This window comes from Carcharodon carcharias, chromosome 1 (genome assembly GCF_017639515.1).
Source record: "Carcharodon carcharias isolate sCarCar2 chromosome 1, sCarCar2.pri, whole genome shotgun sequence".
Lineage (NCBI taxonomy): Eukaryota > Metazoa > Chordata > Chondrichthyes > Lamniformes > Lamnidae > Carcharodon > Carcharodon carcharias.
The window spans coordinates 83,460,872-83,488,321 of NC_054467.1; the positions used below are offsets into that span (position 1 = coordinate 83,460,872).

The following is a 27,450-nucleotide window of genomic DNA, read 5'->3' on the forward strand; positions in this document are numbered from 1 at the left end:
GAGATTTGGCAGTGTTGCAATTCTGTCCTGGTCAGTGCAAGATGAAAAGCTTTTAATAGAATGTCCCTTTTTTCAAATAGGAAAGTAGAATATTTTTAAACGGCGAGATATTAGAAAATGTTGGGATTCAGAGGGATTTGGTGTTCTTTTATATAAGTTATGGAGAGTTAAAGCATTGATACAGCAAGCAATTAGGAAAGCAAAGGATATGTTAGCCTTTATTACAAAGGATTGGAGTGTAAGAATAAATAAAGGCTTGCTACAATTGTATAGGGCCTTGATAAGACCATACCTAGGTTGTATGTATAGTTTTGATTTTCATATCTAAGAAAGGGTATTGTGTCGCACTCCTTCTAGGGCAACTAAGGTCCAAGAGAATTGTCCTATGAGGAGATATTGAGTAGACTAAGCCAACATTCCCTCAGAATTTAGGAGTATTAGCGGTGAGCCCATTGAAAAATACTTAGGGGTTTAACAGGGTCAATGCTATGTTTCTCCTGTGTGGGAAGGCAAAAGTGCTCTGGGATGTCTTGAGATTGTAAAGAGCATAATGTAAATGCAAGTCCTTTCTTATATCCCTCAATTCTGGATCTCAATCACTGAAAACTATTGGTTTCTATTGCGCTTGGACATGGCACTTTATATTTGAAGCAACTCATCAAATCACTCTGCAAACTTCTCTTTTCTAATAAAAACAAAGCCACAATTAAGTCTTCCTTTGCACTTCATCATACCAGGCAACATGCTTTAATTCTATGCTGTACCCTCTCGAATGCCTCAAGATCCTTTCCATAGTGTAGACTGTGGTCTTAATAAGGTATATAAATTTACCTTTATATCTTGTAAATATAATTCAATTCTATACCTCTTGCATTAAAACCCCACTGTTCTGTTAGCTATTTTTAAATAGCCTTATCTACTTGAGGTACTGCTTTTAATGTCTTGCAAACCCAAACTCCAAAACCCCTCTGCTTTTCCATATAACCAACCCTTTCTCCATTCAAAGTTTTTTTTAAAACAAAAATGTAACATCTCACATTTTCTGATTTAATTCTACCTGCCACTTTTTGCCCATTCCGCCACGTTGTCAATATCTCCTTGCAAATTTTTTTGAGCCTCAGGGTATTTTCTTTGCCTCCTGTTTTAGTATTATCAGCAAATTTGGACACCACTCCTTCTCGTCATATTTTCAAATAATTGGCTTACATAGTAATCAAAAGAGGTCCCAGGACAGAACCTTGTGTGGCATCTCTACCTGTTTCCAACCACTTTGTCAAACCACCCTCAGTTACTCTGTACTCGCTCCACTGAATATATCTACTTAAGAAGGAAACAGATAGATTTCTAGGCCATAAAGGTGTCAAGGGGATGGGGAGAGAGCGGGAGCATGGCGTTGAGATAGTGGATCAGCTATGATCACATTGAATGGTGGAGCAGTCCCGAAGGGCCGAATGACCTACTCCTACTTTTATCTTTCTATGGGCTGAATCTTACCTATGTCGGGCGGGCTGGGCGGAAGTGGGCGTGGAGCAAATCGCCACCCGTGATCGGCTGCGCACTGCCAGTTATGTGGGCGGGCCGATTAAGGCCCGCTCAACGAAAGGCATGTTCTATAGCGTTCAGCGCTACCAGTGTGAGTGGGGGGAGGAGGGAGAGTTGGTACATGCGTGTGAAAGAGCGCAGCAATCTCCCTGAGGCAAGAAGCTGCCTCAGGAAGATTGAATGGACAATAAAATTTCTCAAAAATTCAAGTAAAAAATTATTTAAACATGTCCCCTAATGTAAGTGTCACATGAGCTGGGACATGTTTGTCAAGTTCACCAAACTTATTTATTCATTTTTTAAAACTGTGGATGAGGTTTCCTGGAAAACGTGAAGGCCGCTTGTGGTCTTCGCCTGGTGCCAACCTTAAGGTTGGACGGGCAGCAGTGTTAATGACGTTAATGACTTTCTTAAACAAAAACAGAATTACCTGGAAAAACTCAGCAGGTCTGGCAGCATCGGCGGAGAAGAAAAGAGTTGACGTTTCGAGTCCTCATGACCCTTCGACAGAACTTGAACTTCAAGTTCTGTCGAAGGGTCATGAGGACTCGAAACGTCAACTCTTTTCTTCTCCGCCGATGCTGCCAGACCTGCTGAGTTTTTCCAGGTAATTCTGTTTTTGTTTTGGATTTCCAGCATCCGCAGTTTTTTTGTTTTTATATTAATGACTTTCTTAATGGCCCTAATAGGCCTTTGAGAGTTTGGCTGGTGTGCAGCTGCCTCTGGCGTCCGCCCGTCGAACGCAATATCGAAATGATACGCAATGACTTTGGGATGCACGCCCGACGTCATCTCACGTCATTTTACACATCGGCGTGTTAGGCCCACCCCCATAAACAGACGGTAATATGCTGGCCTATGTTTCTATGTTAACTATTTTTTAAGCCCAATTTTCTGTACTTCTCTTATTTCTATATCTCTTCATCTTCTCCAATTGTGTCCTATGTGTACCTTGTCATCTGAAAGGCCCACGTACACCAAATCCACTGCATTCCCTTATCTACCAAATCTATTCGTTCTTTAAGAAAGTATCAGCTTTGTCAAGCATGATCTTCCTTCCTGAAATCTATTTTGACTTCTTCAAATTATTTTCATTTTACCTTTAAATAAAGATTCTCAAATTTTCTATCACAGGTGAAACCGTAATTACTCAGGCCAGCTCCCTTTCATATTTGTAAAAATGCTTAAATATCCATTAGAAAAATTTAAGCCCATCATAAAAGCAATATTTTTTAAATGAAATATTTGAAACATTTTACTTCTGCTCGCCACATCTTCCCGTTCCCCCATCCTTTCCCTCTTCTATTCTACCTTTGTAATAACTCAAATACGGTCCAGTCTGACATTTATAGAAAATGTCTTCAGAAAAATGATTATTTTCTGTATTTCCAGTGCCCTGCTGTATGTTTCGAACATGTGGCTCACATTTGAGAAATTTTTCTCCAATGGTTAATTTTTTTTTTCCTGGAGATGGGGGAGGGTGCAATTGTGGGGAGAAAGGTGGGGCTAGCATTCAAAGAATAATCACTGCTTGAGATTGTGACTCTCGCTCAGTCGCGAGTATTCTGGTATAAACATATTAAGCAGAGACCTGCCACTGAAGGATAAACTATCACTCTGGAGCCCAAATGTGCTTAAATGAGAGAGATTTGTGGAACAATATTAGCATCCTTAGCAGCCTGATCTGAATGAATGGTCAAAAGATCAAGTTTTCTTGATTCTTGATCTTTAAAAACAAATCAGTTTCTCAGTGGCAAGATGAACTGGTGCTATGTAGTGGTAAGAGTCACCTGGAGTGCTTCACATTGTAGAATAATGTTAAAATATAAAGAGACAGTTCACGTTAAATAACAAGTTGCTAACTGGTACTAGTCATTTATGGCAGAGCCACTGCCCACAGTTTTAGCCATTGGTGAATGTGCAGCACATGATGCATGATGACTCAAATCCACTTGTATGCATCCTTAAGGCAATGAAAGTCTCTGCCCTCAAACCCTGTCCAACTCAAACAGCAAATCAAATGCAAGAACATAAAACAAAAAACAGTCAGCATACTGAAGGCAAGTAAAATTAATTATCTGGTCAGTGAGACAAGGTAATGCAGGTCACGTGCAATGGGAGTTCCACCAAATGAACTCTGCTATCCGGTTGGTAAAAGATCAGGAGTTGAGCTCCCGATGGCAATATCAGCAAGCATTGGGCTGTGCAGTAATTGTGCCTGATGTCTTGGATTGGGAGGGGATTAAGGATAGAGGAGATGGTCTCATGAAGTTGAGGTTGGTGAGAACAGAAGGGATATTTGGCAGTGCATATCAGGAGTAGGATAAGATGATCCAGGTAAGATGGGAGAGCAGGAGGAAAGTCTCAGTCTTCAAAATGAAGAAATTCAAGAGTGCCTCATACAATCTTGGGGGATGACCATGAAACCATTCTTGATTGTTGTAAAAACCTATCAGGTTCACTAACGTCTTTTCGGGAAGGAAATCTGCCACCCTTACCTGGTCTGGCCCGTACGTGACTGCAGACTCACAGCAATCTGGTTGACTCTTAAATGCCCTCTGAACAAGGGCAATAAATGCTGGCCTAGCCAGCAATGCCCACATCCCATGAATGAATAAAAAAAATTTCTCAGAGAAGACACGGGGGCAAAGGAAGTGTTGTGGGGTGGGGGGGGGGGGGGGGGGGGGGGGGGGGGGCGGAATGTTGGTGGTCAGAGAAGGTCCTTTGTTGCTGAGAAAAGGAGTCTGGTTTTGTCCTTCAACTCCAGCTTAATTCCTAAGGGAGAAGGGGGGTTTGTCTAAGGAAGCATGCCTTTCTTAAAGTGATCTAGCCAGATTTGGCTTTAATAATAAAAGCACTCATGGGACAAGTGCCATCAAGCTATAAGATTTCTTGCAAAGGTGGGAAGTGTATTTGGAGGAAAAGTGCAGGTGGGGAGGTCACAATGGATAGAGCGAATGAGGACACAGAAAGCAGAGGCAAAAATGTTATTCAGCAAGACAATAGTAGTAGTCATATCTTGTTAGATGGTGAAAGTTTGGGAGGTGAAGAGAAACAAAGTTGCTTGTTTGAGATGATGCTACAGTTGGAGCTGTGGGTTTTTTTTTCCCAGGGGAATAGGGCAATCTTTAGAAGTTGGAGATAAACAGGGAGATCCAGCTCTTGAGAGGGATTAGGAAGTGATAGCAAACCTGGGAGGTGTCACTGCCACACAAAATTGAGTGGGAGATCCTGAGTGAAATGATGTGCAAGGTCATGGTCACCAAGGTCAAGAAATTAAAGGAAGGGAGATAAGTCACTCTGTAGTGAGGCTAAGGGATATGATATGCACTGCCAAATCTCCCTTCTGCTTTCACCTAAGTAGAGAGGAGATTTCATTTGGGGATCTTGGGAATGTGATAGAGGATAAAAACTTTGAAGATATGGGAAGAGGCTGCCAGGTGCTCAAAAGGACAATAAGGTAAGAGAAGCAAGGAAACAGTAAGGGGACCTGGCAAAGACAGTCACATTACTATCACTGTGAAAAGTATGTCCAGGTGGGGGGAAGGGAAGGAGTCAATGTTTTCAAGTCAAGATGTGAACTGACTCATTCAGAATGAGTGTGTGATAGGTATTACCAGCTCCAACTAGTTGATTGGGTTGAGTAGATGGGGTTGGGGTCAATAGAGAGACGGAAGCTGAAGACATCAACTCATAGAAACGGCGATTTCCACTGAGTTAAGGGAACACAACAGCATGGCTACTGCTTTGGAGCAGCTTGAAAAAGGAACTGCAGTGGTTTTGGCAGAAGATGCACTGGGTGGAGCAGAGGAGCCTGTAGAAGAACTACTCAGTCCTAAGTTAACAGGAAGAAGGGTCAGTGAAGGATGACTAGTAAGTTGTTTGGATCATCATGTGGTAAGATTAAGTTATGATAGCGGTTGATAGCATGAACCACAAACAGGGGAACATAAAGGAGAGCAGAGCTCAGCCAAAAACTGGCTCTCAAGAGGAAGTGAGGCAGGGGGAGGGGGCAGCAAGTGTCTCACATCTACAACAGCAGCTATACAGTGTATACACACTGTGGACAGGGAGAAGTGACTAAGTTATATGTATAAGTTGGATAACTTGTGTATCTCTGTACAAGTCTATAGCATAGCTCATCTAGAGTAGCACCTAGAAGAGGGGGCAAAAGAAGCCAGTCAGCAGCACCTAGAAGAGCTATCCAATCCAGTCCAGTCTATGGCTCCACAGCAGAGTTGCTGCATTCTGAGAGAAATCAAAGTGTGACATCATACGAAAACGTGCAAGTAATTCATTGGTGAAGATTTTCCTTGTTTAACTTCAAAATTTGCATAATTTATTAGTAACTGTAAGGTTTTATTAATTGTAGTAAGGGTTTTCTAGCATAAGTAAAGATTATTGGTAGCAGCAGTGTTTATTATAAATTAATTAACAAAAATAAATGAATTAATACAATACAGATGACAGGTGATGTCTTGCGATTGCAGAATGCGAGGGCTCCTAGACACCAGTGTGATCCAGGGCAAACATATCCCATTGAGGAGCTTCAGCTCAAAGTCATTGAGCTGGAGGCTGAGCTGCAGACACTGCGATGCATCAGGGAGGGGGAAAGTTACCTGAACACTTTGTACCAAGAAGTAGTCACAATCCTTAGGATAGAGCTTTATGATTTTGTCAGTGGTCAGAGATGAAAGGGTGTGACTGTGAATGAGGCAGGTATGGGGACCCAGATGATAAAAGAGGAAGAGCCTCAGCTTTTGCAATTGTCCAACAGGTTTGAGGTTCTTACAACCTGCATGGATGAAAACAGTTGGCTGTAGGGTGGATGAGCAAACAGAACATGGAGCCATGGTACAGGAAGTCATTCAAGCGGGGAGAGTTAAAAGAAATGCCATGGTAGTAGGTTACTGAAAACTAATCTAAGTTTGCCAGTTGGGGTCGCAGTGTGGCTCACTTACACATGCTAGAAGTTACATATATTCACACACAGGGCCCTGTGCTTTGCAGACAAAAGGAACATGTCCAAACATTGTACCTTTTTCCAATAAACAGAAGCTTAGTTAACAGTCATTCCCTGGTTAATGCCCTAGGGTAATGCCTTGACCAATCAGAGTCGGCCTGCACAGTTTGAATTTGAACAAAGCTGGGCAATTAACTTTTCCATGCTGCGTTCTACATGGCAATGCCTCCACCAGAGTTCACTTGCCAACCAATCAGCACTCTCTTCTCATGCAATATAAGTTGTTGTTCCCCTGTTACAGTTGGAAAATTCTTGCGAGCTGTCCTGATTAGCACAAGACAAAAAGCTTTGAGACCATGGGCTGAATTTTCCCTCCATCGAGGTGGGAGGATGGGCGGGCACACTTCCGATCGGCGCAGCGCCATTTTACATGGGCGAGCCAATTAAATCCCGCCCAGTGTGACGTGCACAGGGAAGCGCTATGCATGCGCATGAAAGAGCGCACTCATCTTCCTGAGGCTAAGTGCTGCCTCAGGGAGATCACCTTCACTTTCAAAGATATTAAAAATAGGAAAAAAAAATTCCTTTACATGTCCCCTCATGTAACAATGTCACATAAGTTGGGACGTGTTCATAATTTCCAGAAAAACTTTATTAAAATTTTTAAAACCCCACTTGAAACCTCATCTCACCTGTGGATGAGGTTTCATGTTTTTTCTACTTCCTGCCGGGGCTCCTGGCCTGCCTGCCAACCTTAAGGTTGGATGGGCAGGAACACTAATTACTTTAATTGATCTGTCAATGGTCTCTATTGGCCACTGACAGGTTGGCGGGCGTGCAGCTGATTTTGCTGCGCCCTCACCTTCCTGAAAATTTAAATGGGGTGGGGTGACGTGGGGAGGTCCACCTGACGTTGTGTGCCATTTTACGCGTCAGCGAGTGGGCCCTGTCCCCGCTCGCTGATGGTAAAATCCAGCCCCACGTCTCTTTTTTCAACAATACTCAAGTTCTGTGCTGCCAAACGACTAAAAGATATGTGCTTTGTGAGAAAGTGACTCTTTGGCAGGACTTCCCAAACTGGGGGTCACAAGGGTTGCTGTGGAGCTCCGACTGAATGGTAAAAGCTGCAAGGCCCTTTTAAATCCTCGCTTTTTTAATGGTGGGCATGGCCTAAATGGCCAATGCTTGAGGCTTGATTCCGCTCAAAAAATCTACTAAATTGGTACGTTTTTAAAAATCCGTGAAGCACTGCTCTAAGGGAAGGACACGCCATCTGTGGCAAGCTAGGGATGTTAAAGACAGTATCAAATTGAAAGAAAAAGCACATAATTCTAAAAAGATAAGTGGTAGATCAGAAAATTGGGCAGAATGTAAGGAACAGCAAAGAATTATTAAAAGATTAATAAGGTGGGGGAATTAGAGTGAGAGAGAAAGTTGCTAGAAATATAAAAGCATATAGTAAAAGTTTCTTCAGTTAAAAAGGAAAAGAGTAAGCAAAGTGAGCATTGGTCCTCAAAGAGTGTGTCTGGGAAATTAATAATGGAAAATAAGGAAATGGCGGATGAATTGAACAGATATTTTGCACCTGTGTTCATTAAAGAGGATACAAATAACATCCCAGAAATAATTGTGAATTAAGAGGTGAAAAGGAGGGAAGAGCTTAAAATAATTGCGATCACCAGGAAAAGGGTGCTAAAAGAAAACTAAAAGCTGACAGGTCCCGAGGTCCTGATGGATTTGATCCTTTGTCTTAAAATAAGTGGCTGCTGAAATAGTACATGCACTGGTTTAAATTTTCCAAAATTCCCTAGATTCTGGAAAGGTTAAATCAGATTGGAAAATAGCAAATGTAACTCCTATTCAAGAAATGAGGGAGACAGAAAGCAGGAAACTACAGAAGGCATTTGACAAGGTACCACATGCAAGGTTACTCCACAAAGGAGCTCATGGTGTAGGGGGTAACATACTAGCCCCTGGTTAACTAACAGGAAACAGAGAGTAGGTATAAATGTGTCATTTTTGTGTTGGCAAGGTATGACAAGTGGAGTGCTGGGGCCTCAACTATTTACAATTTATATCATGACTTGGATGAAGGGGCTGAATGTATGTTTGCTAAATTTGCTGATGACACAAAGATAGGGAGGAAAGTAAGGATTGAAGAAGACATAAGGAGTCTGCAAAGGGGCATAGGTAGGTTAAGTGAGTGGGCAAAAAATTGACAGATGGAGTGAAGATGTGAACTTGTCCGCTTACTTAGGAATATGGAAAAACAGCATATTATTTAAATGGAGAGTGAATGCAAAGATTTCAGATACAGAGGGATTTGGGTGTCCTGGTAAATGAATCATGTAAGTACAGCAAGTGATTAGGAAGGCAAATGGAATGTTGTCATTTATTGCAAGAGAAATGGAATATAAAAGTAGAGATGTTATGTTACAGTTATACAGGACATTGGTGAGGCCGCATCTGGATACTGTGTACAGTTTTGGTCTCCTTCTTTAAGAAAGTATATAAGTACATTAGAGGCAGCTCAGAGAAGGTTCAGTCAACTGAAACCTGGGATGGGGCGGCAGGGTGGGGTTGGGGGATGGGGCGGTGTTATCCTTTGCGGAAAGGTTGGACAGGCTGGGCCTGTATTCACTGGAGAACAGAAGAATAAGAGGTGATCTTATTGAAACATGAGATCCTAAAATCCTGAGGGGCCTTGACAGGGTGCATGCTGAAAGAATGTTCCCCTTGTGGGAGAGACGAGAACCAGGGCACATGGTTTAAAAATTAGGGGTCTGCCACTTAAGACAGAGATGAGAAAAATTTTTTCTCTGAGGGCTTTGAGTCTTTGGAACTCTCTTCCCTAGAGAGCAGTGGAGGCAGGGTCATTGAACATTTTTAAGGCAGAGGTAGATTGACTCCCATATTAGTCAAGAATCTAAGATTATCAGGGGTAAGCAGAATGTGGAGTTGAGGCCACAATCAGATCAGCCATTATCTCATTTGAATGGCGGAGCAATCTCGAGGGCTTACTTCTCCTCCTAATTTGTATGTTTGTAAAATTGGTGTCCAGCCTTACTGCCAGTCAGAGAAAGAATTTGGCTTGTGGGGCTGGAGTGGGGTGGGGTTGGCCTGTTGACAGTCCCTCCTGGGACTCACTGGTATTGAGAGTTGGATCTTCCTCTTGCAACCACTCCTATTTACAAAAAGCAGCTTTATTTAGTAGCAGTTGGCATATTTCTTCAGAGGTTGAATGGTCACTTCAGAGATTGCACAGCACAGTGGGAAGAGTGAGACAGGGAAACTGCTTAATACAAGGAGATTTTAAAATTAATTAATTCAAAAGAAGTGTTTGCTTGTTGAACTGTTAATACAGCTATTTTATGAGAAATAATTGCTGTGTTTGTGTGTTGATGCTTGAGAAACAAAGAATATGAAAAAAATATCATTGCTAGGAGTATATTTTTGATGGTGGAAGTAGCGAGGGGATGTTTCTAAATTATTGCAAATGCTCATTGGGCTGTAATGAACATTGGCTGAAGCACTTCACTGAATTATATAGTTAAATAATATATCAGTCTATTTAGCTGTCTAGACAAATTATATTATAATGATTGGTAGAAGGAGAGAGAGGTGACAGAAACAATCAGTGGCTCCACTAAAGTAAAAACCAGCCAACCCAGCAGAGAATTGTTTAAGATCAATATTATTTCAGTTTGGCAATAAATTGTGAGGAATTTGATAAATCTTTTTGGAAGGGTAGTGCAAATAAAAAGGTTATGTCAATGTTAAAACTTAGGCAGGAAAATTTAAGTTTAAAGGAAAATTAAAAGGATTGCTTATTATTTTTCAGTCGAGGTCTGAAATGCAAAAAATCATTTACACTCATGAAGCAGATAAGAAAGTGACACAGGAGAACAAGGCTCTGGTTCAGAGGAAGCCACATGAATCCAGAAAGTGAAGGATCTGGAATTAGCTGTGCCTCAAGCAGCCATAGGAAACTATCAAAGATATCTGTCATGCACAAGAAAGCTGCTAAAGATACAAAGACAACGTTTTTGCAGGAGTCCGAGAGGTGAAGCATATTCAGTCAGCAAGGCCACTGAAGCAGCCACTGGCACTCATCTGAGTTAACTGTCAGGCATAAAAAAGCAGCAGAGGCTATGCCAGGTTGCTGGGCTTCAAGTGCCCACAAGAGGGTAAGAATAAAGCATATCAAACCCTGCTTTTTGGTTTTAAAAGGGGAGCTGGCAACAAATTTATAAGAATATATACTATGCAAAAAAAAAGACAGGAAAGTACTTCATAAGGAGTTTCTATGCAAATAAAAAAGTGTGAGTTGGAAACAACAAGTAAGTTGGAGTTGGGTGATTCACGCTGCAATGCCTCCAGCAGTGGGAAGCTTGCAATGCACCATGAAATTTGTTCGGAATTATATCCATTATAAATCTTTGCATACAGTTTATATTATAAACACTGGCATAAAAGCAATGTTGAAAAACTATTGCGGATAAAGCAAAAACAGAATTACCTGGAAAAACTCAGCAGGTCTGGCAGCATCGGCGGAGAAGAAAAGAGTTGACGTTTCGAGTCCTCATGACCCTTCGACAGAACTTGAGTTCGAGTCCAAGAAAGAGTTGAAATATAAGCTGGTTTAAGGTGTGTGTGTGGGGGGGGCGGAGAGATAGAGAGAGGTGGAGGGGGGGGCGGTGTGGTTGTAGGGACAATCAAGCAGTGATAGAAGCAGATCATCAAAAGATGTCAACAACAATAGTACAATAAAACACATAGGTGTTAAAGTTAAAGTTGGTGATATTATCTAAACGAATGTGCTAATTAAGAATGGATGGTAGGGCACTCAAGGTATAGCTCTAGTGGGGTTTTTTTTTTAAATAATGGAAAACGTCAACTCTTTTCTTCTCCGCCGATGCTGCCAGACCTGCTGAGTTTTTCCAGGTAATTCTGTTTTTGTTTTGGATTTCCAGCATCCGCAGTTTTTTTGTTTTTATATATATTGCGGATAAAGGTCTGGTGAACAGAAAGTGTGCATCACAGAACAGTAGAGATATTTAGAGATATATTCAGCTTTTTGAGCTTGTTCTGCCATTCAATTAGATCATGGCTGTTCTAACTCCAACACCACTGGCCGGCCATTTCTCCACAGCTTTTGATACTGCTGTACTGTTATAATGTGCAAAACCTACATTACCAGAAGCAATGGGTACTTATTGTTGCTGCTGCGTTGAATGGCTCAATTCTCAAAGTGAGCCTACATATCCATTAATATATGGGAAGACATTGAAATAAATGCACCAATGAAGGAAGTTACTTAGTACTGAAGAGAGACATTCTATTAGCATTGGTTTTGTGCCAAATACTTCACACCAAGATTTGCTTCAAGATGACTCAGTGCTGTTTCTGAGAGATTACATGGCAAAGAAAGCACCGGATGCTATGTCAGTAATTCACAGACAGCACCTAATATAAATGTAAGTGCATCTCTATGTTAGGCTTCCACAGCAAAATTAAAGTAATTGTATGCTGAAATACACATATATTAGCTTCATGTACAAGTGCTTTCATGAAATTTCCTCCTATGCTCTACAATACAAATATATTGTGGAAGCAGATATGACATGCAGATTAACATCAAGAGAAAGCAATCCCTTCACAGTTAGCAACATCCACACCACCAGAGGGAAGATAATGAAATCCTGAGTGCAATTACATTACGGAAATCTCATTGAGAGAAGTAGGTAATAAGGTAATATCATAAATCTAAAGTGTAAAACTCAACTTCGGTGGGAGAGTAACTTGAACTCATTCCTGGGAATCCACTACTGCAATTATACTTTCAAGTTAATGTGCATGTTGCTAATTCTTCTTCAGTCCATCTTTTTGCTAGCAGCATCTTATCATTATACTCTGTACTAAAAACAAATCATAATATGCTGTATTTACTGACTGATGCGCAAAAGTTGCATCAGAAAAATTATAGTGGTACAGAAGAGGCTATGACTTAGGATCAGCCTAGAACAGGGGTGTCAAACTCAATTTGCACGATGGGCCTGATTGGACACCCCAGCACTTGGCATAGGCCACATTCAGCACATGTTATTTGAACACACGGTAAATTTTTTTTTTGGCCATAAATCAGGTGCAATCCACATCAATTTCTTGGCACAAGGCCTTGCAACTAACCTGTGCTGGTGCATGGCTGCCAACATTTCAGTTTTGACTGCTTTCAGGCATCCCTGGTGACCATCTGAAACCAGATTGAATATGCAAAGGAGTGTCATGTGCCTGCTTCAGGATCCTTCAGCAAAATGTGTGCAGAGTTAGGTGCAGCACTCCTGTTATACAACATTTTAAACAGCAGTCCTTAAGCGAACTGCTGAAGGCCATTGTAGAAATGTTAGGGAAATCTTTAAAACATAACTTGCTCTATCAGTGCAATATGAAGGAGCTGGAGTGCTCTTCCCAACTTCACAGCACTCCAGTGAGCCATGGGTATATAATCAGCCCTCTTATATCTCCACTTTGTATTGGAACTTGTGATGCTCCCTGAGCACAGCAGAAATCCTCAGCCTCCCATCTGCTTGTTCTCAATTTGCCTACAATTAGGAACTATGTTTCCCCATTTAACCATGGTAAAGCCCAGATTAAAGCCCAGAGATTTCATTCACTCTTTGATTGACTGCTCCTCTCTCTTACCATGTTGCTGTTGCTGCTCCTGGCTGTGCAGAGACACTAGACCACAGGCCATGCCACCCATCTTTCCCTAGCTAAGCTCCAAACTCCCAGTCTCCATCTCTCCCTCCATCAGTGTCCCAATTTCCTGACCCAATTCCATAATCTGCTTCTCTTCCCTAAGCCAACATCCCTGATCACCTTTTCTCTAGACACTCTCTTTTTTATGCCCTGCATTTCCCCAGAGCCATTTCCCAGTCTCTTTCCACCTCCTACCCTGAGCTATCTCTAGGCCCCTATACGTCAACTTTCCTTTCTGTTCTCCCAAGCCCCCATCTCTCCAGTTCCAACACCCTTTGCCCATTCCCTCTCTTACCACACCCCCACTCTGAGCCCCTATCTCCCAGCTGCTCCCATTAATTAAAGACTACCAAATCCCACCAAGTCTCAACCTGTCTTCCAAACTCCCTTCCCAAGTCCTAATCTAGTCTCCAGAGTTCCACACCACTTCATATGCCCCCTCTCTCTCCCCTTCACCTTCTACTCACTCTTAAGTGAGTGTCTGCCTGAATGAGGGCAGAGGGTATCTAAAGCAGCACAAAGTTTAAACCCCACAATTCTTCCAGGTTGTGAAACATTGTGCGAGGTCATTCATGTCCCATTTCAGCACAGGCCAGATTAAATTCTATTGTGGGTTAGATTCAGCTGCTTTGAAGCTGTGGAAACCAAAAACACCATGCAATCTGGATATTCTGCTCTGCCACCCTGTCTTGTGGTTCCTCCAAGGTCCTGGACTATACACCAGCTTTTGGAATGACCCAAAAACAACTTCCACTTTTGGAACTATTTTAAAATATCCAAAAACCACAGGGGCAGGGTCTTTAGGTCAGTGAGCAGGGGGTGGGGCCCGCTCGCAACATGTAAAATGACGCAAGATGATGTTGGGCGGAACTCCCGACATCATCCCGCGTCATTTCCATTTTCAAGTCGGCGGGGGCGCAGCCGAATCAGCTGTGCGCCCGCCGACCTGTCAATGGCCTACTGAGGCCATTTAAAAAGTATTTAACATAATTAATGGATCTGCCCATCCAACCTTAAGGTTGGCGGGCAGGCCGGGAGCCCTGGCGGGCTTAAGAAAAAGCATGAAACCACATCCATGGGCAGGATAGGGTTTTAAAATATTTAATAAAGGTTTTACTAAAAGCGATGGATATGTCCCAACTCATGTGACAGTGTCACATGAGGGAACATGTCAGGGAAATTTTGTTTTTGTCTCTTTAACATTTTTAAATTGGAGCCAATCTCCCTGAAGGAGCACTTACCCTCAGGGAGATCAGTGTGCATGCGTGAAAGAGCGGACTCTCAGCTGCGGGAATTCCCCCCCACCGCCCGTACAGGGAGTGCATAGCGCTTCTTGGCGGACGTCACGCTGGGCGGGCATTAATTAGCCCACTCACATAAAATGGCGGCCCTCGTCTGCCCGCACCCGCTTCTGCACTCCTTCCCCCCTCCTCCCAATGGGGGGAAAATTTTCCCCCAGGAGTTTGAATAGTGGCTTATAGAGGAAACAAGCCTTGTGGAGAAATGTCAATCAAAACACAGACAAGTAGGTTCAAAGTAATTGTGCATACTCAGCAGGAATGTGTATTCGAAGAGATAGTAGGTCTGAGCTCTGCTATAGCACTGTGTCCCAATTCTCTGATCCCCATTCCATGAGCATGCTAAATTCCATAGATTTAGCGGGGAGGTCCCTGATCAAAAGCCACAAATCCAAACATCAGCACTACTCTGTTCTTGTCCATATAAACTTGTCCTATTAAATATAAATTGTGCCATTTAGTAAATACAAAAGCAATTTGCTTTCATATAGCACCTTAAACTAATGTTATTTTCCTATTCCAACAGAAGAGCAGTTTATTACAGCCAGCAGTTGACAGTGTCAACCAAACAAAGAAGGGCTTTTCTTCTTTGGGTCAAGTGGTCTTGAGTCAAAGCAAGGAACTAGACTGTCATATGATTGAGGATACAGTGCAGTCAGTCTTCTTGACTCTCATCAGTATAACATAGCATCTGGCTGCATTTCCCACAGGCTGATAGCTTTCACAGAAATATACTGGAGTCCTACATTAAAAAGAGATCTATGTAATTAAAATAGGCTTTTAATCTGTTAGGTCACCTGAAGTGGACTTTTCTTATCATTGTCTATGCGTTTATGGTCAGACTCCAAACAACTCAAAGCAGGAAGGTCAGACAGTTAAGGTTGAAGATTGTCAGAATACAGCTCACAAAGCCTTTCAGGTTGATGCTGTAATGAACTTTAGAAAGTTTTAGGAAGTTGAAAGAAAGCTTAAGAATATGAAGGGCAGAATATTACAATCCCACACCATTGGGTTTGCCAAGGTGGAGGTTGCGGGGGGTGGGGAGGTATGCAGGGGCCATAAAATTCCCTGGGTGGCCCTCCCATCCAAACCAGTCCTGTCCTGTTTTACTGGGAGCGGGCAAGGCCTAGGTCCTGCCGCCCTCAACACAAATTAAGACGTGGTCTTGGGGAGAAATGCCCGCCAGGTCACTCTATTCGGTTCTTGGATATTTTAAGAGCGGGTGGGGGGAGGGTGGAAGTCCCCTCTCCAGCCAATTAATGTTCCTCAGAGTATTAAATGGCTGCAGGGCCCCTGTGATCCCTGATGACTCTTTGGGTGGCAGGGTGGGAAATCCTGCCTTCCAAAAAATCCTGCCTTCCAAAAAATCCTGCTCAGAATGACAATAGCATAAGTGGCTAAGCGCCACGTATTGCCTAAAAGTGAAAATAGAAAAAAAAATTCTATCTTGTCACATATTATAAATGGTTGAAGGAAGATAGCGACGATGGTGACTTGCTACGGACACAGCCAAAAGGTACTCTCATAGTACCTCAGAACAAACCAGCACTGTCTCACATCACAGCCAACTGCTGCTCAAGAAGAGGTTGTATTATGTTCACCTCATACACAGAACAGAATGGAGAGCTGGAACAGCAGAGGACGCAGGCTGTGAAGGAGGACTGGAGGAGGCTGCAAATGAATGACTGGCAAGGGAGGTGAGTTAGCTCTTTAGAGGCTTCAAAAATTCACTGATCTTTTGTTTACATAGAATTTGTCAACCAGTTGTTGCCAAAAATGTCTCCATTTGGTGCAAACATTCCCAGTGCTTTTTAGTTCTGCTGAACTCTTCCATTGAGGAGTGTAGAATGACCCTTCTTGCTCATCAATGAATGGTGCTGAATGACTTTGTTTGGATTTCTAAAACTTATCTTGCTGTTTCATCTTACAGTAAATAATGCAGGAATCTCCACACACCCATTCCCTAACAGTATGTTGTGTACCTGAGAAAATTATTTAGGTGATGAGCATGTTATGTAGTCAGTAATTATGAATAAATGTTTTAATCTTGCACAATATTTATAGCTTCAAATAAGTGTCAGAACACATGTGCTGATCCAAATATGGAGGTGTTTTAGATAATTTCCATGCAGGTGCTGTACTGCCTAACTGGGGCACTCTGTCCTGAATGTGAAATTCCAATTTGTACCATAGCCCCTTGCATATTAAGGCTATTGCTTGTTTTGCTTTTTCCATGGCATGTGCAGAAAACAGAATTGGTTGCATGTTACAGAGTTTGTCATTCTCTTGTAAAGTTTTCCTGAAAAGCATAGCTTTTGGTTGATCATCTGAGCCAATACTGTACCAGAAGTTGCTGGAGAGGGTATCTCATATAGTAATTTGAGAGTTGGATTTTATCCCCTCACACTTCAGCTCAAAAAATATTTGCACAGCAAATTGCTTGAAGTGAGAATTAATAATGACATGATGAGGTTAACATAGCACCTGGGATCATGGTGAATGATGGGACGAATAATTTGTCTCTTTAAGGAAAGAAATTCAAGGATCGAGAAAGAAAGTGAACAATGGAGAAAAAAATACAGTGAATTAGTGTCAAATTGGTACAGAAAGAGAAATAAAGGGGGGAAAGTAAGATTATATTATGAGCGAGCAAAAAAGAGAGAAAGGAAAATAACATTTGAAAAACCTCTAAGAACAAATTTACTACCTATATGAGCGAGACTCCAGTTTTAACCATTCCCTTTCTGTGCCAAAAGGTTGAATGGGATTGGAGCAACTTAAGTACTAGTCCTAACTTGTCAGCGGTGAACTTAATTTGTTTTTATGGTGCTCATCCAGCAATTTCTTCAAATTCACTGGGAAATTGATGGCCATATTCTATTTTTGCAAGGTTAGTGATGTAAATTGGCCGACAATTTGTGGCGATTTGCAATTCATGCCGTACCTCTTCCTCCCCACAATTTGCTGTTTCTTTTTTAGTATTCTAGTAAGGGGCAATGCACCTTTGACTCACTGTTATTTGCCAGCAAATTCTAAGTCAATATCTGGAGGTTACTTGTCTATTGCTGACAGATGCCAATGTCTTAAAACTTTCCAGCAACCTGGAAAGTAAAACATTAAAGCCTGAACATGCAAAATAAATTAACAGAATTTTGGGTACTTTGATTAATCTGTGAAACTAAACATTTTGCTCAAGTTTGGTATAAAAAGTGTAGCTCTAGAAAAATTACCTAATGTGATGGCATAGAACCTGGGCATTTATACAATATAGAAGTATGAAAGACCATGGTGCCACTGCCAACCAACTACAGCATGACATTTCAATGTACTCTTTTTGGATTTATTTTCCCAGAACTTATCAACAGGAGAGTAAGTTGTGTGATTTGGTGCATGAAGTAGTATGAAACAGTTTTATAAATGTAGAGCTGCAAGTTTACAGAAGACATAAGTTATTGTTGAAATTAAAATCATTAGTTTTATTTGTATGGGGCAAGAAAGGTTTATCAAAAGCACATCAGAACAATAATCTGTGTGAGATTTGAAAGAATGCACACACTAACGTAAATGCTTCAAGTTATAGTTTTAAGCCTAAATAAGGCAGGGCCTTATCGTCACTACTGGTTGTTAACTTTCACTCATGCTTTATATAACAAAATCGATACCTCACAATATTTTCAAAAGAAAAGCAACACCACAGAGGGTCAGAAGCAAAATAAAGGCTACACAAGAGCACTGGGGGCCAAATTGGCGCTCCCCAGTTGGGAGCCTAAAGTCAGGAAAATTTCCGACTCCGCTTAGCCGACAGGCGGATTTTTGTTGTGGGGGAGTGGTTGATAATTGAAGTTGGGCTCATCGTCCCCAGAAACAGTGCAGAGGGAGCCACAGGAGCTGCTGAATATCAAGGCCCACCATAGTGCTTTGGGACTTTATACCATCTGTAAAAAAAATAAAATCAGTCCTCTTATCCCTCACCCCCCACCACACACCCCCATGCCCCAGACATGCCTTCTCATGGCCCTTATCGACTCCCATGATCCTTCATACCCTATATGCCTATCTATTCCATTCTACCCACTCCCCATGGACATTCTCCTATGTCAAGCTATGCCCTTCAATCCACCCTTATGTCAACTTAGTGCCAACTCATGTCAACCCATGACCCCCACCCACCACCCTTTGCCCTTGTACCCTCCATGCCAACTCACTCAGTATCCACCCTGGGCACACCTCAGGAACCATGATGAGATGGTATAAAATAAAGCTCCAAGTGTCTATTGATGGCTTCACTACTTTAAAACACTCATTAATAAAAACCCATTCTGTACATTTAAATTCCTTCCAACTATTTAATAAAAACCCTTGTGAAAGCAAGCATTTCATTTAAGTACTTAACCACTTATAAAAACAAATATTTGCATTCATAGCCCCACATCAAAGACTTTATAACCACTTGGAGCTATCAAGCAAACTGGGAACATACAGGCCCTGTGATAATGATAGGTTGTGCTATCAGTCAGTCATTCAACACTAATCCTATAATGATAACCCTAAGGTATATGCTAACAGATATAGTGAAACTTAAAGCAGCCACAACAGGTGTTTTTTTTTAATTTCAAGGGCTTGGGGATTTAAATGCCTTGACAGCTTGACAGTTCAAATGAGTTTATCCACTTTTTATACACATTTATGTCTATTTCCAACAATCCTAAAGGGCACCTGACCTCCCCCAAAGGGTCCCTTACCTCTCCAAAAGGATACCCTACCCTCTCCAAACAATTCCTGCAGCTTTAGACCTTTTGCTCAAATGTCTAAATCCCACAAGTTGTGTTTTGCATGTCCCACTAACAAAAGTTGGAACGGTTTGAAGGCAACTGCACTATTACATGTGCAGCTGCCTCCATGAATCACAGATGTACAAACTGTAACCTATCCCTGTTCTTTGCCCACCACCACACCCCCTCCCTACCCCCACCCTACCACCACTAGAATAAATGCTGGGTGCCAGGTTCAGGGCGGGACTCCTGGAATTGAGGCTCTGGCGCCACTTTAGCTAAGTCAGAGAGCACTTCCATCTTTGCAAAAGCTCGGGCTGGGATTTCCAAATATACAAATCTCCTCTTTGAATCCCACGCTTAGCTGACTTGTGCCAATAAGTTTCCTTTCTGTCTTGATTATATGTAGCTTAGCAAACCTCAATTTTTTTTGTTTCAGAGACTTTTTGACAGGAGGGGCTAGTCATAGGATATAAAGCATTGCAACAAAGCTTTTTAAACTCTTTTCCCCTTTGCTTTAACCTGAACATTAACTGTTCTGCCTCCTGTTTGTTAGCATTAAAATTTAAATGGCATTTGGATACACATGAGCAGACTTTCTTTCACAGCAAACGACCATGAGAGAGAACATAAAATAAATTGATATTCCTGTCTCAAAGTGGTGTTCATAATATTATGCGATCCTTTCAAGAATGAATGGGTCAAGTTCTGTCTAGTGGGCAGACATGCTCTCTGCAGTAATCACTTCTGTTTTTGTACTCCAAACACAGAGGAATTACATGACATGAATGCAGATCAGAAGTGGGGGATTGCACAGTCCATCCAATTTTTCACCCATTAAAGTCAATGGTCAAAAACTGTATAACAGGTGCCTTATCCTCTGCATCAGAAATTCCATTAAGTGACGCTTTGTGCCAAATACAGCAGTAGGTAATTACCCCTACTGAGTAATAATGATTACTGTGGATCAGCATAAGTAGTAATTATTTATTGTGCTACCAGTTCAATGTAATAACATCAACATGAGAGATATTATTATGTTGTGGCTTTGCATCTTTTTAACAGCAGTGTTTGGAAACGGCTGCAAACTGAGCAAACCATTGTGGCTGGTCAGGGATGGCTACATGAATCACTACATTCAATGGCATAATCTAAAAAAAATATTCTATGGGATGTGTGCATCGATGCCCATCCCTAATTGCCCTTGTGACTTGTTAGGCTACTTCAGGGGGCAGTTAAAAGTCAACCACATGGTTGTGGGTCTGGAGTCACATGTAGGCCAGGCCAGGTAAGGATGACAGATTTCCTTCCATTTGTGAACCAGATGGGTTTTTACGACAATTGATAATAGTTTCATGGTCATCATTACTAAGCCTAGCTTTCAATTCATGTCTTATTAATGGAATCTTAATTCCAGCTGCCATGGTGGGTTTGAACCCATGTCCCCAGAGCATTAGCTTGGGCCTCTGGATTACAAGTCCAGTAACGCTGCTCCGGTGCCCTTCGAATGAGATTTGAAAAAAAAAGGTAAAATGTTTTCTATAACAAAAACATTATTTGTAACATAATACTTAGTTTAAAACAAAGAGCTTATAAGAATTGGTGATATTTTGAAAAGGTTGCAACACTTTTTTTTGTCCCTCTTTAATCAGTTGACCTTTGTGAAACAAAGAAAAGCTGCAATAGTGAGGCAACATTTTCTAGCAGCTCGGAGGACAAATGTTCTGAAAAGTGTTCAGTTTATGCACTGACCATGGACCTATACAGTTTAAGACATCTATTTTTGGACAAAAATTATTCCAAATGCTTAACTTCTAACAATAAATGAAACTTCAGCAAGGAAGTGGGGGGCTTATTTCAGAAGAGGATCCAATAAGCTTGCAAAGCAGATGTCCTGAATAAGACCAATCAGCACACAAAACAGAGAGCAGCACCATTAATTAAAATGCATGGAAAATTACAGGAAATTTTATTTGGCTACTGTTATCTAAAGCCTTCTTTTAATATGGACTAAGCCAGGTCACTTAAAATGGGTAATAAGGACATGTCAACTCAAATTGATTTTATGATTAGTAAGTAAATCTCCCTAAAACTCTTCAGAAATAAGTTGAGTAACCTTATAAGTTTTACAGAGCATTACAATCAATCCCAAAAACAAATTAAGATAAACAAGAAAATAAATACAGATAACAAAAAAACATCAATATACTGTTGTACACAAAAAAACTTGTGCACAATTAAAAAAGGCTGTAACTGTTATTGCTTTATGACTAATTGGTTAATGACTTAGAGATGATTTTAATTCTCAATCATGTGCGGTTCGAAGAATGGCAGCTTATTTGACACACCAGCAGAAAGTACTTCGACTTTACAAACGGGCCCTGTGACACTTGGAATCCAGGTGCATTTTCAGGGACAAATACCGTTTTTATGCCTGTATGCTGTGAGCAAGATTTGATGAACATAAAGATGAAAAGGAGATGATAAAGGCTACAAAGCTGCTGAAAGCTGGTGAGGAGGAATTCTGGACAATGCAGCATCCGCTATATTTTCCCTGATTCACCAGGAGGCACATCCTATGAGAGATACGATTGCTACAAGACACCTGAGTCCTATCTGGATTACTGTTATCCATCTGAGAAAGCAATGTATCCAGATTACTTTGCTAAGCGAGAGCAATGGAAGGAGCTGCGTCTCCAGAGTTGGGATAAAGAGGTGAAGGAGCTGCAGAAGGAAGTGCCTGATAATCCTGAGAGTGAGGCTCTGCCCCCTGCTCATAAGGAGGGTGACCTACCTGCACTGTGGTCGAACATTGTCACAAGACCCCGTGAACGCCCAACATAAAAAGGCAGAATGGATAACAGATAGAAAAAGTGGTCCCAGTGTTGTCAACAGCAGATTATTTATTGAGAGTTGGTGTAAACACTGTTTTGAAATGTTTCTGTAAACTTAATGAAGCCTAATAAATAGCTGAAAATAAAAAAAAAATCAATAGAAAATGCCATGGAATGTCATTAAACAGGAGGAAAAGAAGCAGCACTTACCTGAAGAGTGCAAGGCTCAGTGACCACAGCACCAAGGGTTTCCTCAGCTCAAACTTCGCTCGTTGTTTCATCAAGTGACGACCACCGAATATAAATGCAGCATACAGAGCGGAATACAGGAAAGACTTTTTCCTAAAAATTGCACAAGAATTAACTCCATTAATGCAGTTTTGAGAAACAGGCTAACACAGCAACATTTAAACTTCTCTTCACCTGCAAACACCAACATATTCCTGGAGATCCCTGACTTAACTGTTAAAAGAAACTATACATGCCTCATTATTCAATTTAGTGCAAAAAAGCAAAATATACCATAATTTTGAATTCAGCAACTTTGTATCAAGAGTAAACTGCAGTCTTAGCTATCCAAAGAAAAAATTGTTGTCATGGCCAAAAATACTTTTCTCTAAGAAAGCAACATAAATGACATTGATAAATCAACAAAAACGGAAACATACATGTAAAAATATTCAGTGTTCTCAGGGCAATGATCAGATGGTACTTGGTAAGCCCAAGCAGTGAAGTTAAGAATCCAATAATTTATCACCCCACTCATCCCCAAGTTGACTCATATATGGACTAAAAATCATTTAGTCTAGAATTCTTCTTAAATTCCCAAAATCAATCCAACATTTGTAACAGGAATAATATGGGGAGGCAGTGGCTCAATGGTATTGTCACTGGATGAGTATTGCAGAGACCCAGGGTAATGCTCTGGTGAAATTTGAATTCAATAAAAATCTGGAATTAAGAGTCTTAATGAAATGATTGTCGACTGTCATGAAAAGCCAGCTGGTTCACGAATGACCTTAATCTGCCATCCTTACCTGGTCTCCATGTGACTCCAGCAAAGTGGTCAAACAAGCCACTCGCATTGTACACTCCATTGTATCAAACCACTAGAAAGTCTAGAAGGAATGAAACTAGACAGACCAGTCGGTATCAACCTAGGCACCAGAAATGACTACAGCAAATTCAGCCCTGTAGACCCTGCAAAGTCTTCCATCTGGGGGCTGGTACCAAAATTGGGAGGGCTATCACACAGACTAACTAAGCAACAGCCTGGCACAGTCACGCTCGTAGGATCATACCTTACAGTCACCACCATCAATATCCCACCAGCAGGACACAGGCACCGTGGTATCAGGGGAGTTGCCCTGGAAATCCTCCACATCGACTCTGAACGCCATGAAGTCTCATGACATCAGGTCAAACATGGGCAAGGAAATCTTCTGCTAATTACCATGTACTGCCTTAGCTCAGCTGATGAATCAGTACTCCTCCATGTTGAACACCACTTGGAGAAAGCACTGAGCAAGAGCACAGAATATACTCTGGGTGTTGATTTCAATGTCCATCACCAAGAGTGGCTCGGTAGCACCACTACTGAACGAGCTGGTTGGGTCCTAAAGGACATAGCTGCTAGCCTGGGTCTGCAGCAGGTAATAAGGGAACCAAGAAGAGGGAAAAACATTCTTGACCTCATTCTCACCAACCTGTCTGCCGCAAATGCATCTGTCCATGACGGCATCAGTAGACGTGACTACCGCACACTCCTTGTGGAGACAAAGTCCCGTCTTCACATTGAGGATACCCTCCATTGTGTTGTGTGGCACTACCACCATGCTAAATGGAATAGATTTCAAACAGATCTAGCAACTCAAGACTGGGCAACCATGAGGTGCTGTGGGCCATCAGCAGCAGCAGCACAGTGCTCAACCACAATCTGTAACCTCATGGCCTGGCATATCCCTAATCTACCATTACCGTTAAGCCAGGGGGTCAACACTGGTTCAATGAAGAGTGCAGGAGTACATGCCAGAAGCAGCACCAGGCATACCTAAAAATGAGGCGTCAACCTGGTGAATCTAAAACACAGGATTGGCTGCTTGCCAAACAGCATAAGCAGCAAGTGATAGACAGAGCTAAGCAGCCCATAACCAACGGATCATATCTAAGCTCTGTAGTCCTGCCACATCCGGTGGTGAATGGTGGTGGACAATTAAGCAACTCACTGGAGGAGGAGACTCTGCAAATATTCCCATCCTCAATGATGGGGGAGCCCAGCACATCAGTGCAAAAGGTAAGGCTGAAGCATTTGCAATCTTCAGCCAGAAGTATTGAGTGGATGATCCATCTTGGACTCTTCCGGACGCCTCCAGTATCGCAGGTGCCAGTCCTCAGCCAATTCGATTCACTCCACATGATATCAAGAAATGGTTGAAGACAGTGGGCACTGAAAAGGCTATGGGCCTTGACAATATTCCGGCAAAGGTACTGAAGAATTGTGCTCCAGAACTTGTTGTGCCCCTAGCCAACCTGCTCCAGTACAGCTACAACACTGGTATCTACCTGGCTACGTGGAAAATTGGCCAGCTATACACGATAAGCAGGACAAATCCAACCCGGCCAATTACCGCCCTAACAATCTACGCTTGCTCATCAGTAAAGCAATGGAAGGGATCACCAATTGCACTGTCAAGTGGCACTTGCTTAGCAATAATCTGCTCACTGACAGTTTGGGTTCTGCCAGGGCCACTCAACTCTTGACTTCTTTGCAGCCTTAGTTCAAACATTGACAAAAGAGCCAAACTCCAAAGGTGAGATGAGAGTAACTGCCCCTGACATCAAGGCAGCATTTGACCCAGTATGGCATCAAGGAGCCCTAGCAAAACTATCGTCCAAATAGTCGTTTGATAGTACAGAACTTGAATATTACTGAAAAAAAGGCATTTTGTCGAAGCTTTATGTCTTGCACCCATCAGGACAATCGCCAAGGATATTACTGTCCTCAACCCAAACATCTTCAGTGCTTCATCAATTACCTTCCTTCCATCATGAGGTCAGAAGTGGGGATGTTCGCTGATGATTGTATAATATTCTGCACCATTCGCAACTCCTTAGATACCGAAGCAGAGCATGTCCAAATGTAGCAAGACCTGGACAATATCCAGGCTTAGGTTGACAAGTGTCAAGTAACATTCGCGCCACACAAGTGCCAGACAATGACTATCTCCAACAAGGGACAATATAACCATCTCCTCTTGACATTACCATCGCTGAATCCTCCACTATCATTCTGGGGGGTACCATATACCAGAAACTGAACTGGTCTAGGCACATAAATACTGTCGCTACAAAACCAGGTAAGAGGCTAGGGATCCTGCAGCAATAACTCAAATCCTGACTCCCTAAAGCCTGTCTACCATCTACAAGGCACAAGTCAGGAGTGTGATGGAATACTCTCCATTTGTCTGGATGAGTGCAGCTCCAACAACACTCATGAAGCTTATCAGCATGAAGGAGAAAGCAGCCTGCTTGATTAGCACCCCATTCACAAATATTCACTCCATCCACCACCAACGTACAGTGGCAGCAATGTGTACCATCTACAAGATGCACTGCGGGAACTCACCAAGGCTCCTTCGACAACACATTCAAAACCCATGCTCACAAAGACAAAAGCAGCAGACACATGGGAACAGCAGCAGACACATAGGAACACCACTACCTGGAAGTTCCCTTCCAAGCCACTCACCATCTGGGGTTGGAAATATGTCACTGTCCCTTCACTGTTGCTGGGTCAAAATCCTGGAACAGCACGGTGGTTGTACCTACACTACATGGATTGCAGCAGTTCATGAAGGCAGCCTCAACACCACCTTCTCAAGGGCAATTAGGGGTGGGCAATAAATGCTGGCCAGTGATGAGCCAGTGATGTCCACGTCCCATGAATGAATTAAAAAAGACCACTTGCAATAAAGTCGGTAGAAGTGAAAGATTTTAAAAGGGCCAGAAATTTTGGCTCGGCAAATGGCAGCAAGGCCCGCTCGCTGAAGTGTAAAATGACACGGGGTGACATCGGGTGTGCGTCCCGACGTCACCGCGTGTCATTCAGTCTTTCAGTTCGGTAGGCACATACCCGCTGATCTGTCAAAAGGCCTATCAAGGCCATTTAAATATCAATTAAAGTTATTAACTGAGCTGCACGTCCAACCTTAAGGGCAGGCGACATACCCAGGCGGCCTTCGCATTTTCAAGGAACCTCATCCACAGGTGGGATGAGGTTCCATGAAAGGTTTATAAATTAAATACATTCTTCCATTAATGTTCCTTGACGTGTCCCAGCTCATGTGACACTGTCACATGAAGGGACATGTCTTTAAATAAAGAAAATATTTCAACTTTTAACTCTTAAACTAATCTCCCCAAGGCACCTCTGTGTGCCTTAAGGAGATTTCTGCGCTCTTTTGCATGCATGCATGAAAGGGCGCAGGTCCTGACTCAGGGACCCCCCACCTTCTCCGCACAGGGAGTGTTCAGTGCTTCCGGGTGCACGTCACACTGGGCAGGCCTTAATTGGCCCGCCCACATAAAATGGGGGGGCCAATCAGGTTCGCGCCCGCTCCCATCCACCCCCGCACAAGCCCCCCGATGGGTATGCGACACTGTATCTGGTATTAGAAATGGAAAAGGATCATTGCAAACTATAACATATATGTTTATTATTCCAAAATCTAACAGAAGTAACATTACTATCTAAAGTAAAACTTGCTTTGTTTCATGATCATCTGACAGTGTCAACAAATAAAACCCAGGCTCCACTGTCTAATCCTGCATCCTAACCTAAACAGAAAATCATAGAATGGTTATAAATACACGAGGAGGCTATTCAGCCTGGTCGAGTTTGTGCTTGGTCTCTTCAAGAGCAACTCAGCTAGTCCCACTCTCCCATCCTTCCCAGTAACCCTGCAAATGTTTTATCTTCAGATGCTTATTCTGTTCCATTTTTAAAGCCAGAACTGAATCTGCCTCGACCACCTCTCTGGCAGTACATCCCAGATCCCAACTACTTGCTGTTTTTGGATTTGCCAATTACCTTAAACCTGTGTTCTCTGGCTCTCAACCCCACCACCAAAGTGAATAGTTTCTATCCAACTGCCCTGTCTAGACCCCTTATGATTTTGAACATCTGTATTAAAACTCCTCTCAATCTTCTCTTCTTGATGGAAAACAACCCCAGCTTATCCAATCTAGCCACTTAACTGAAATCTCTCATCCCTAGAAGCATT

General features: G+C 42.2%; 1 protein-coding gene and 1 pseudogene across 1 annotated transcript in view; one reads left to right on the forward strand and one right to left on the reverse strand.

Annotated features, from left to right (window-relative positions):
* The window catches only part of elovl6 (ELOVL fatty acid elongase 6), a 119,021-nt gene that overhangs the window by 22,295 nt on the left and 69,276 nt on the right, over positions 1-27,450 (reverse strand). The window contains exon 2 of the mRNA XM_041186743.1: positions 22,379-22,510. Within this exon, the coding sequence (XP_041042677.1) occupies positions 22,379-22,510 (132 nt within the window). The remainder of the gene's footprint in view (positions 1-22,378; positions 22,511-27,450) is intronic.
* On the forward strand, positions 21,742-22,178 carry LOC121283975 (annotated as a pseudogene).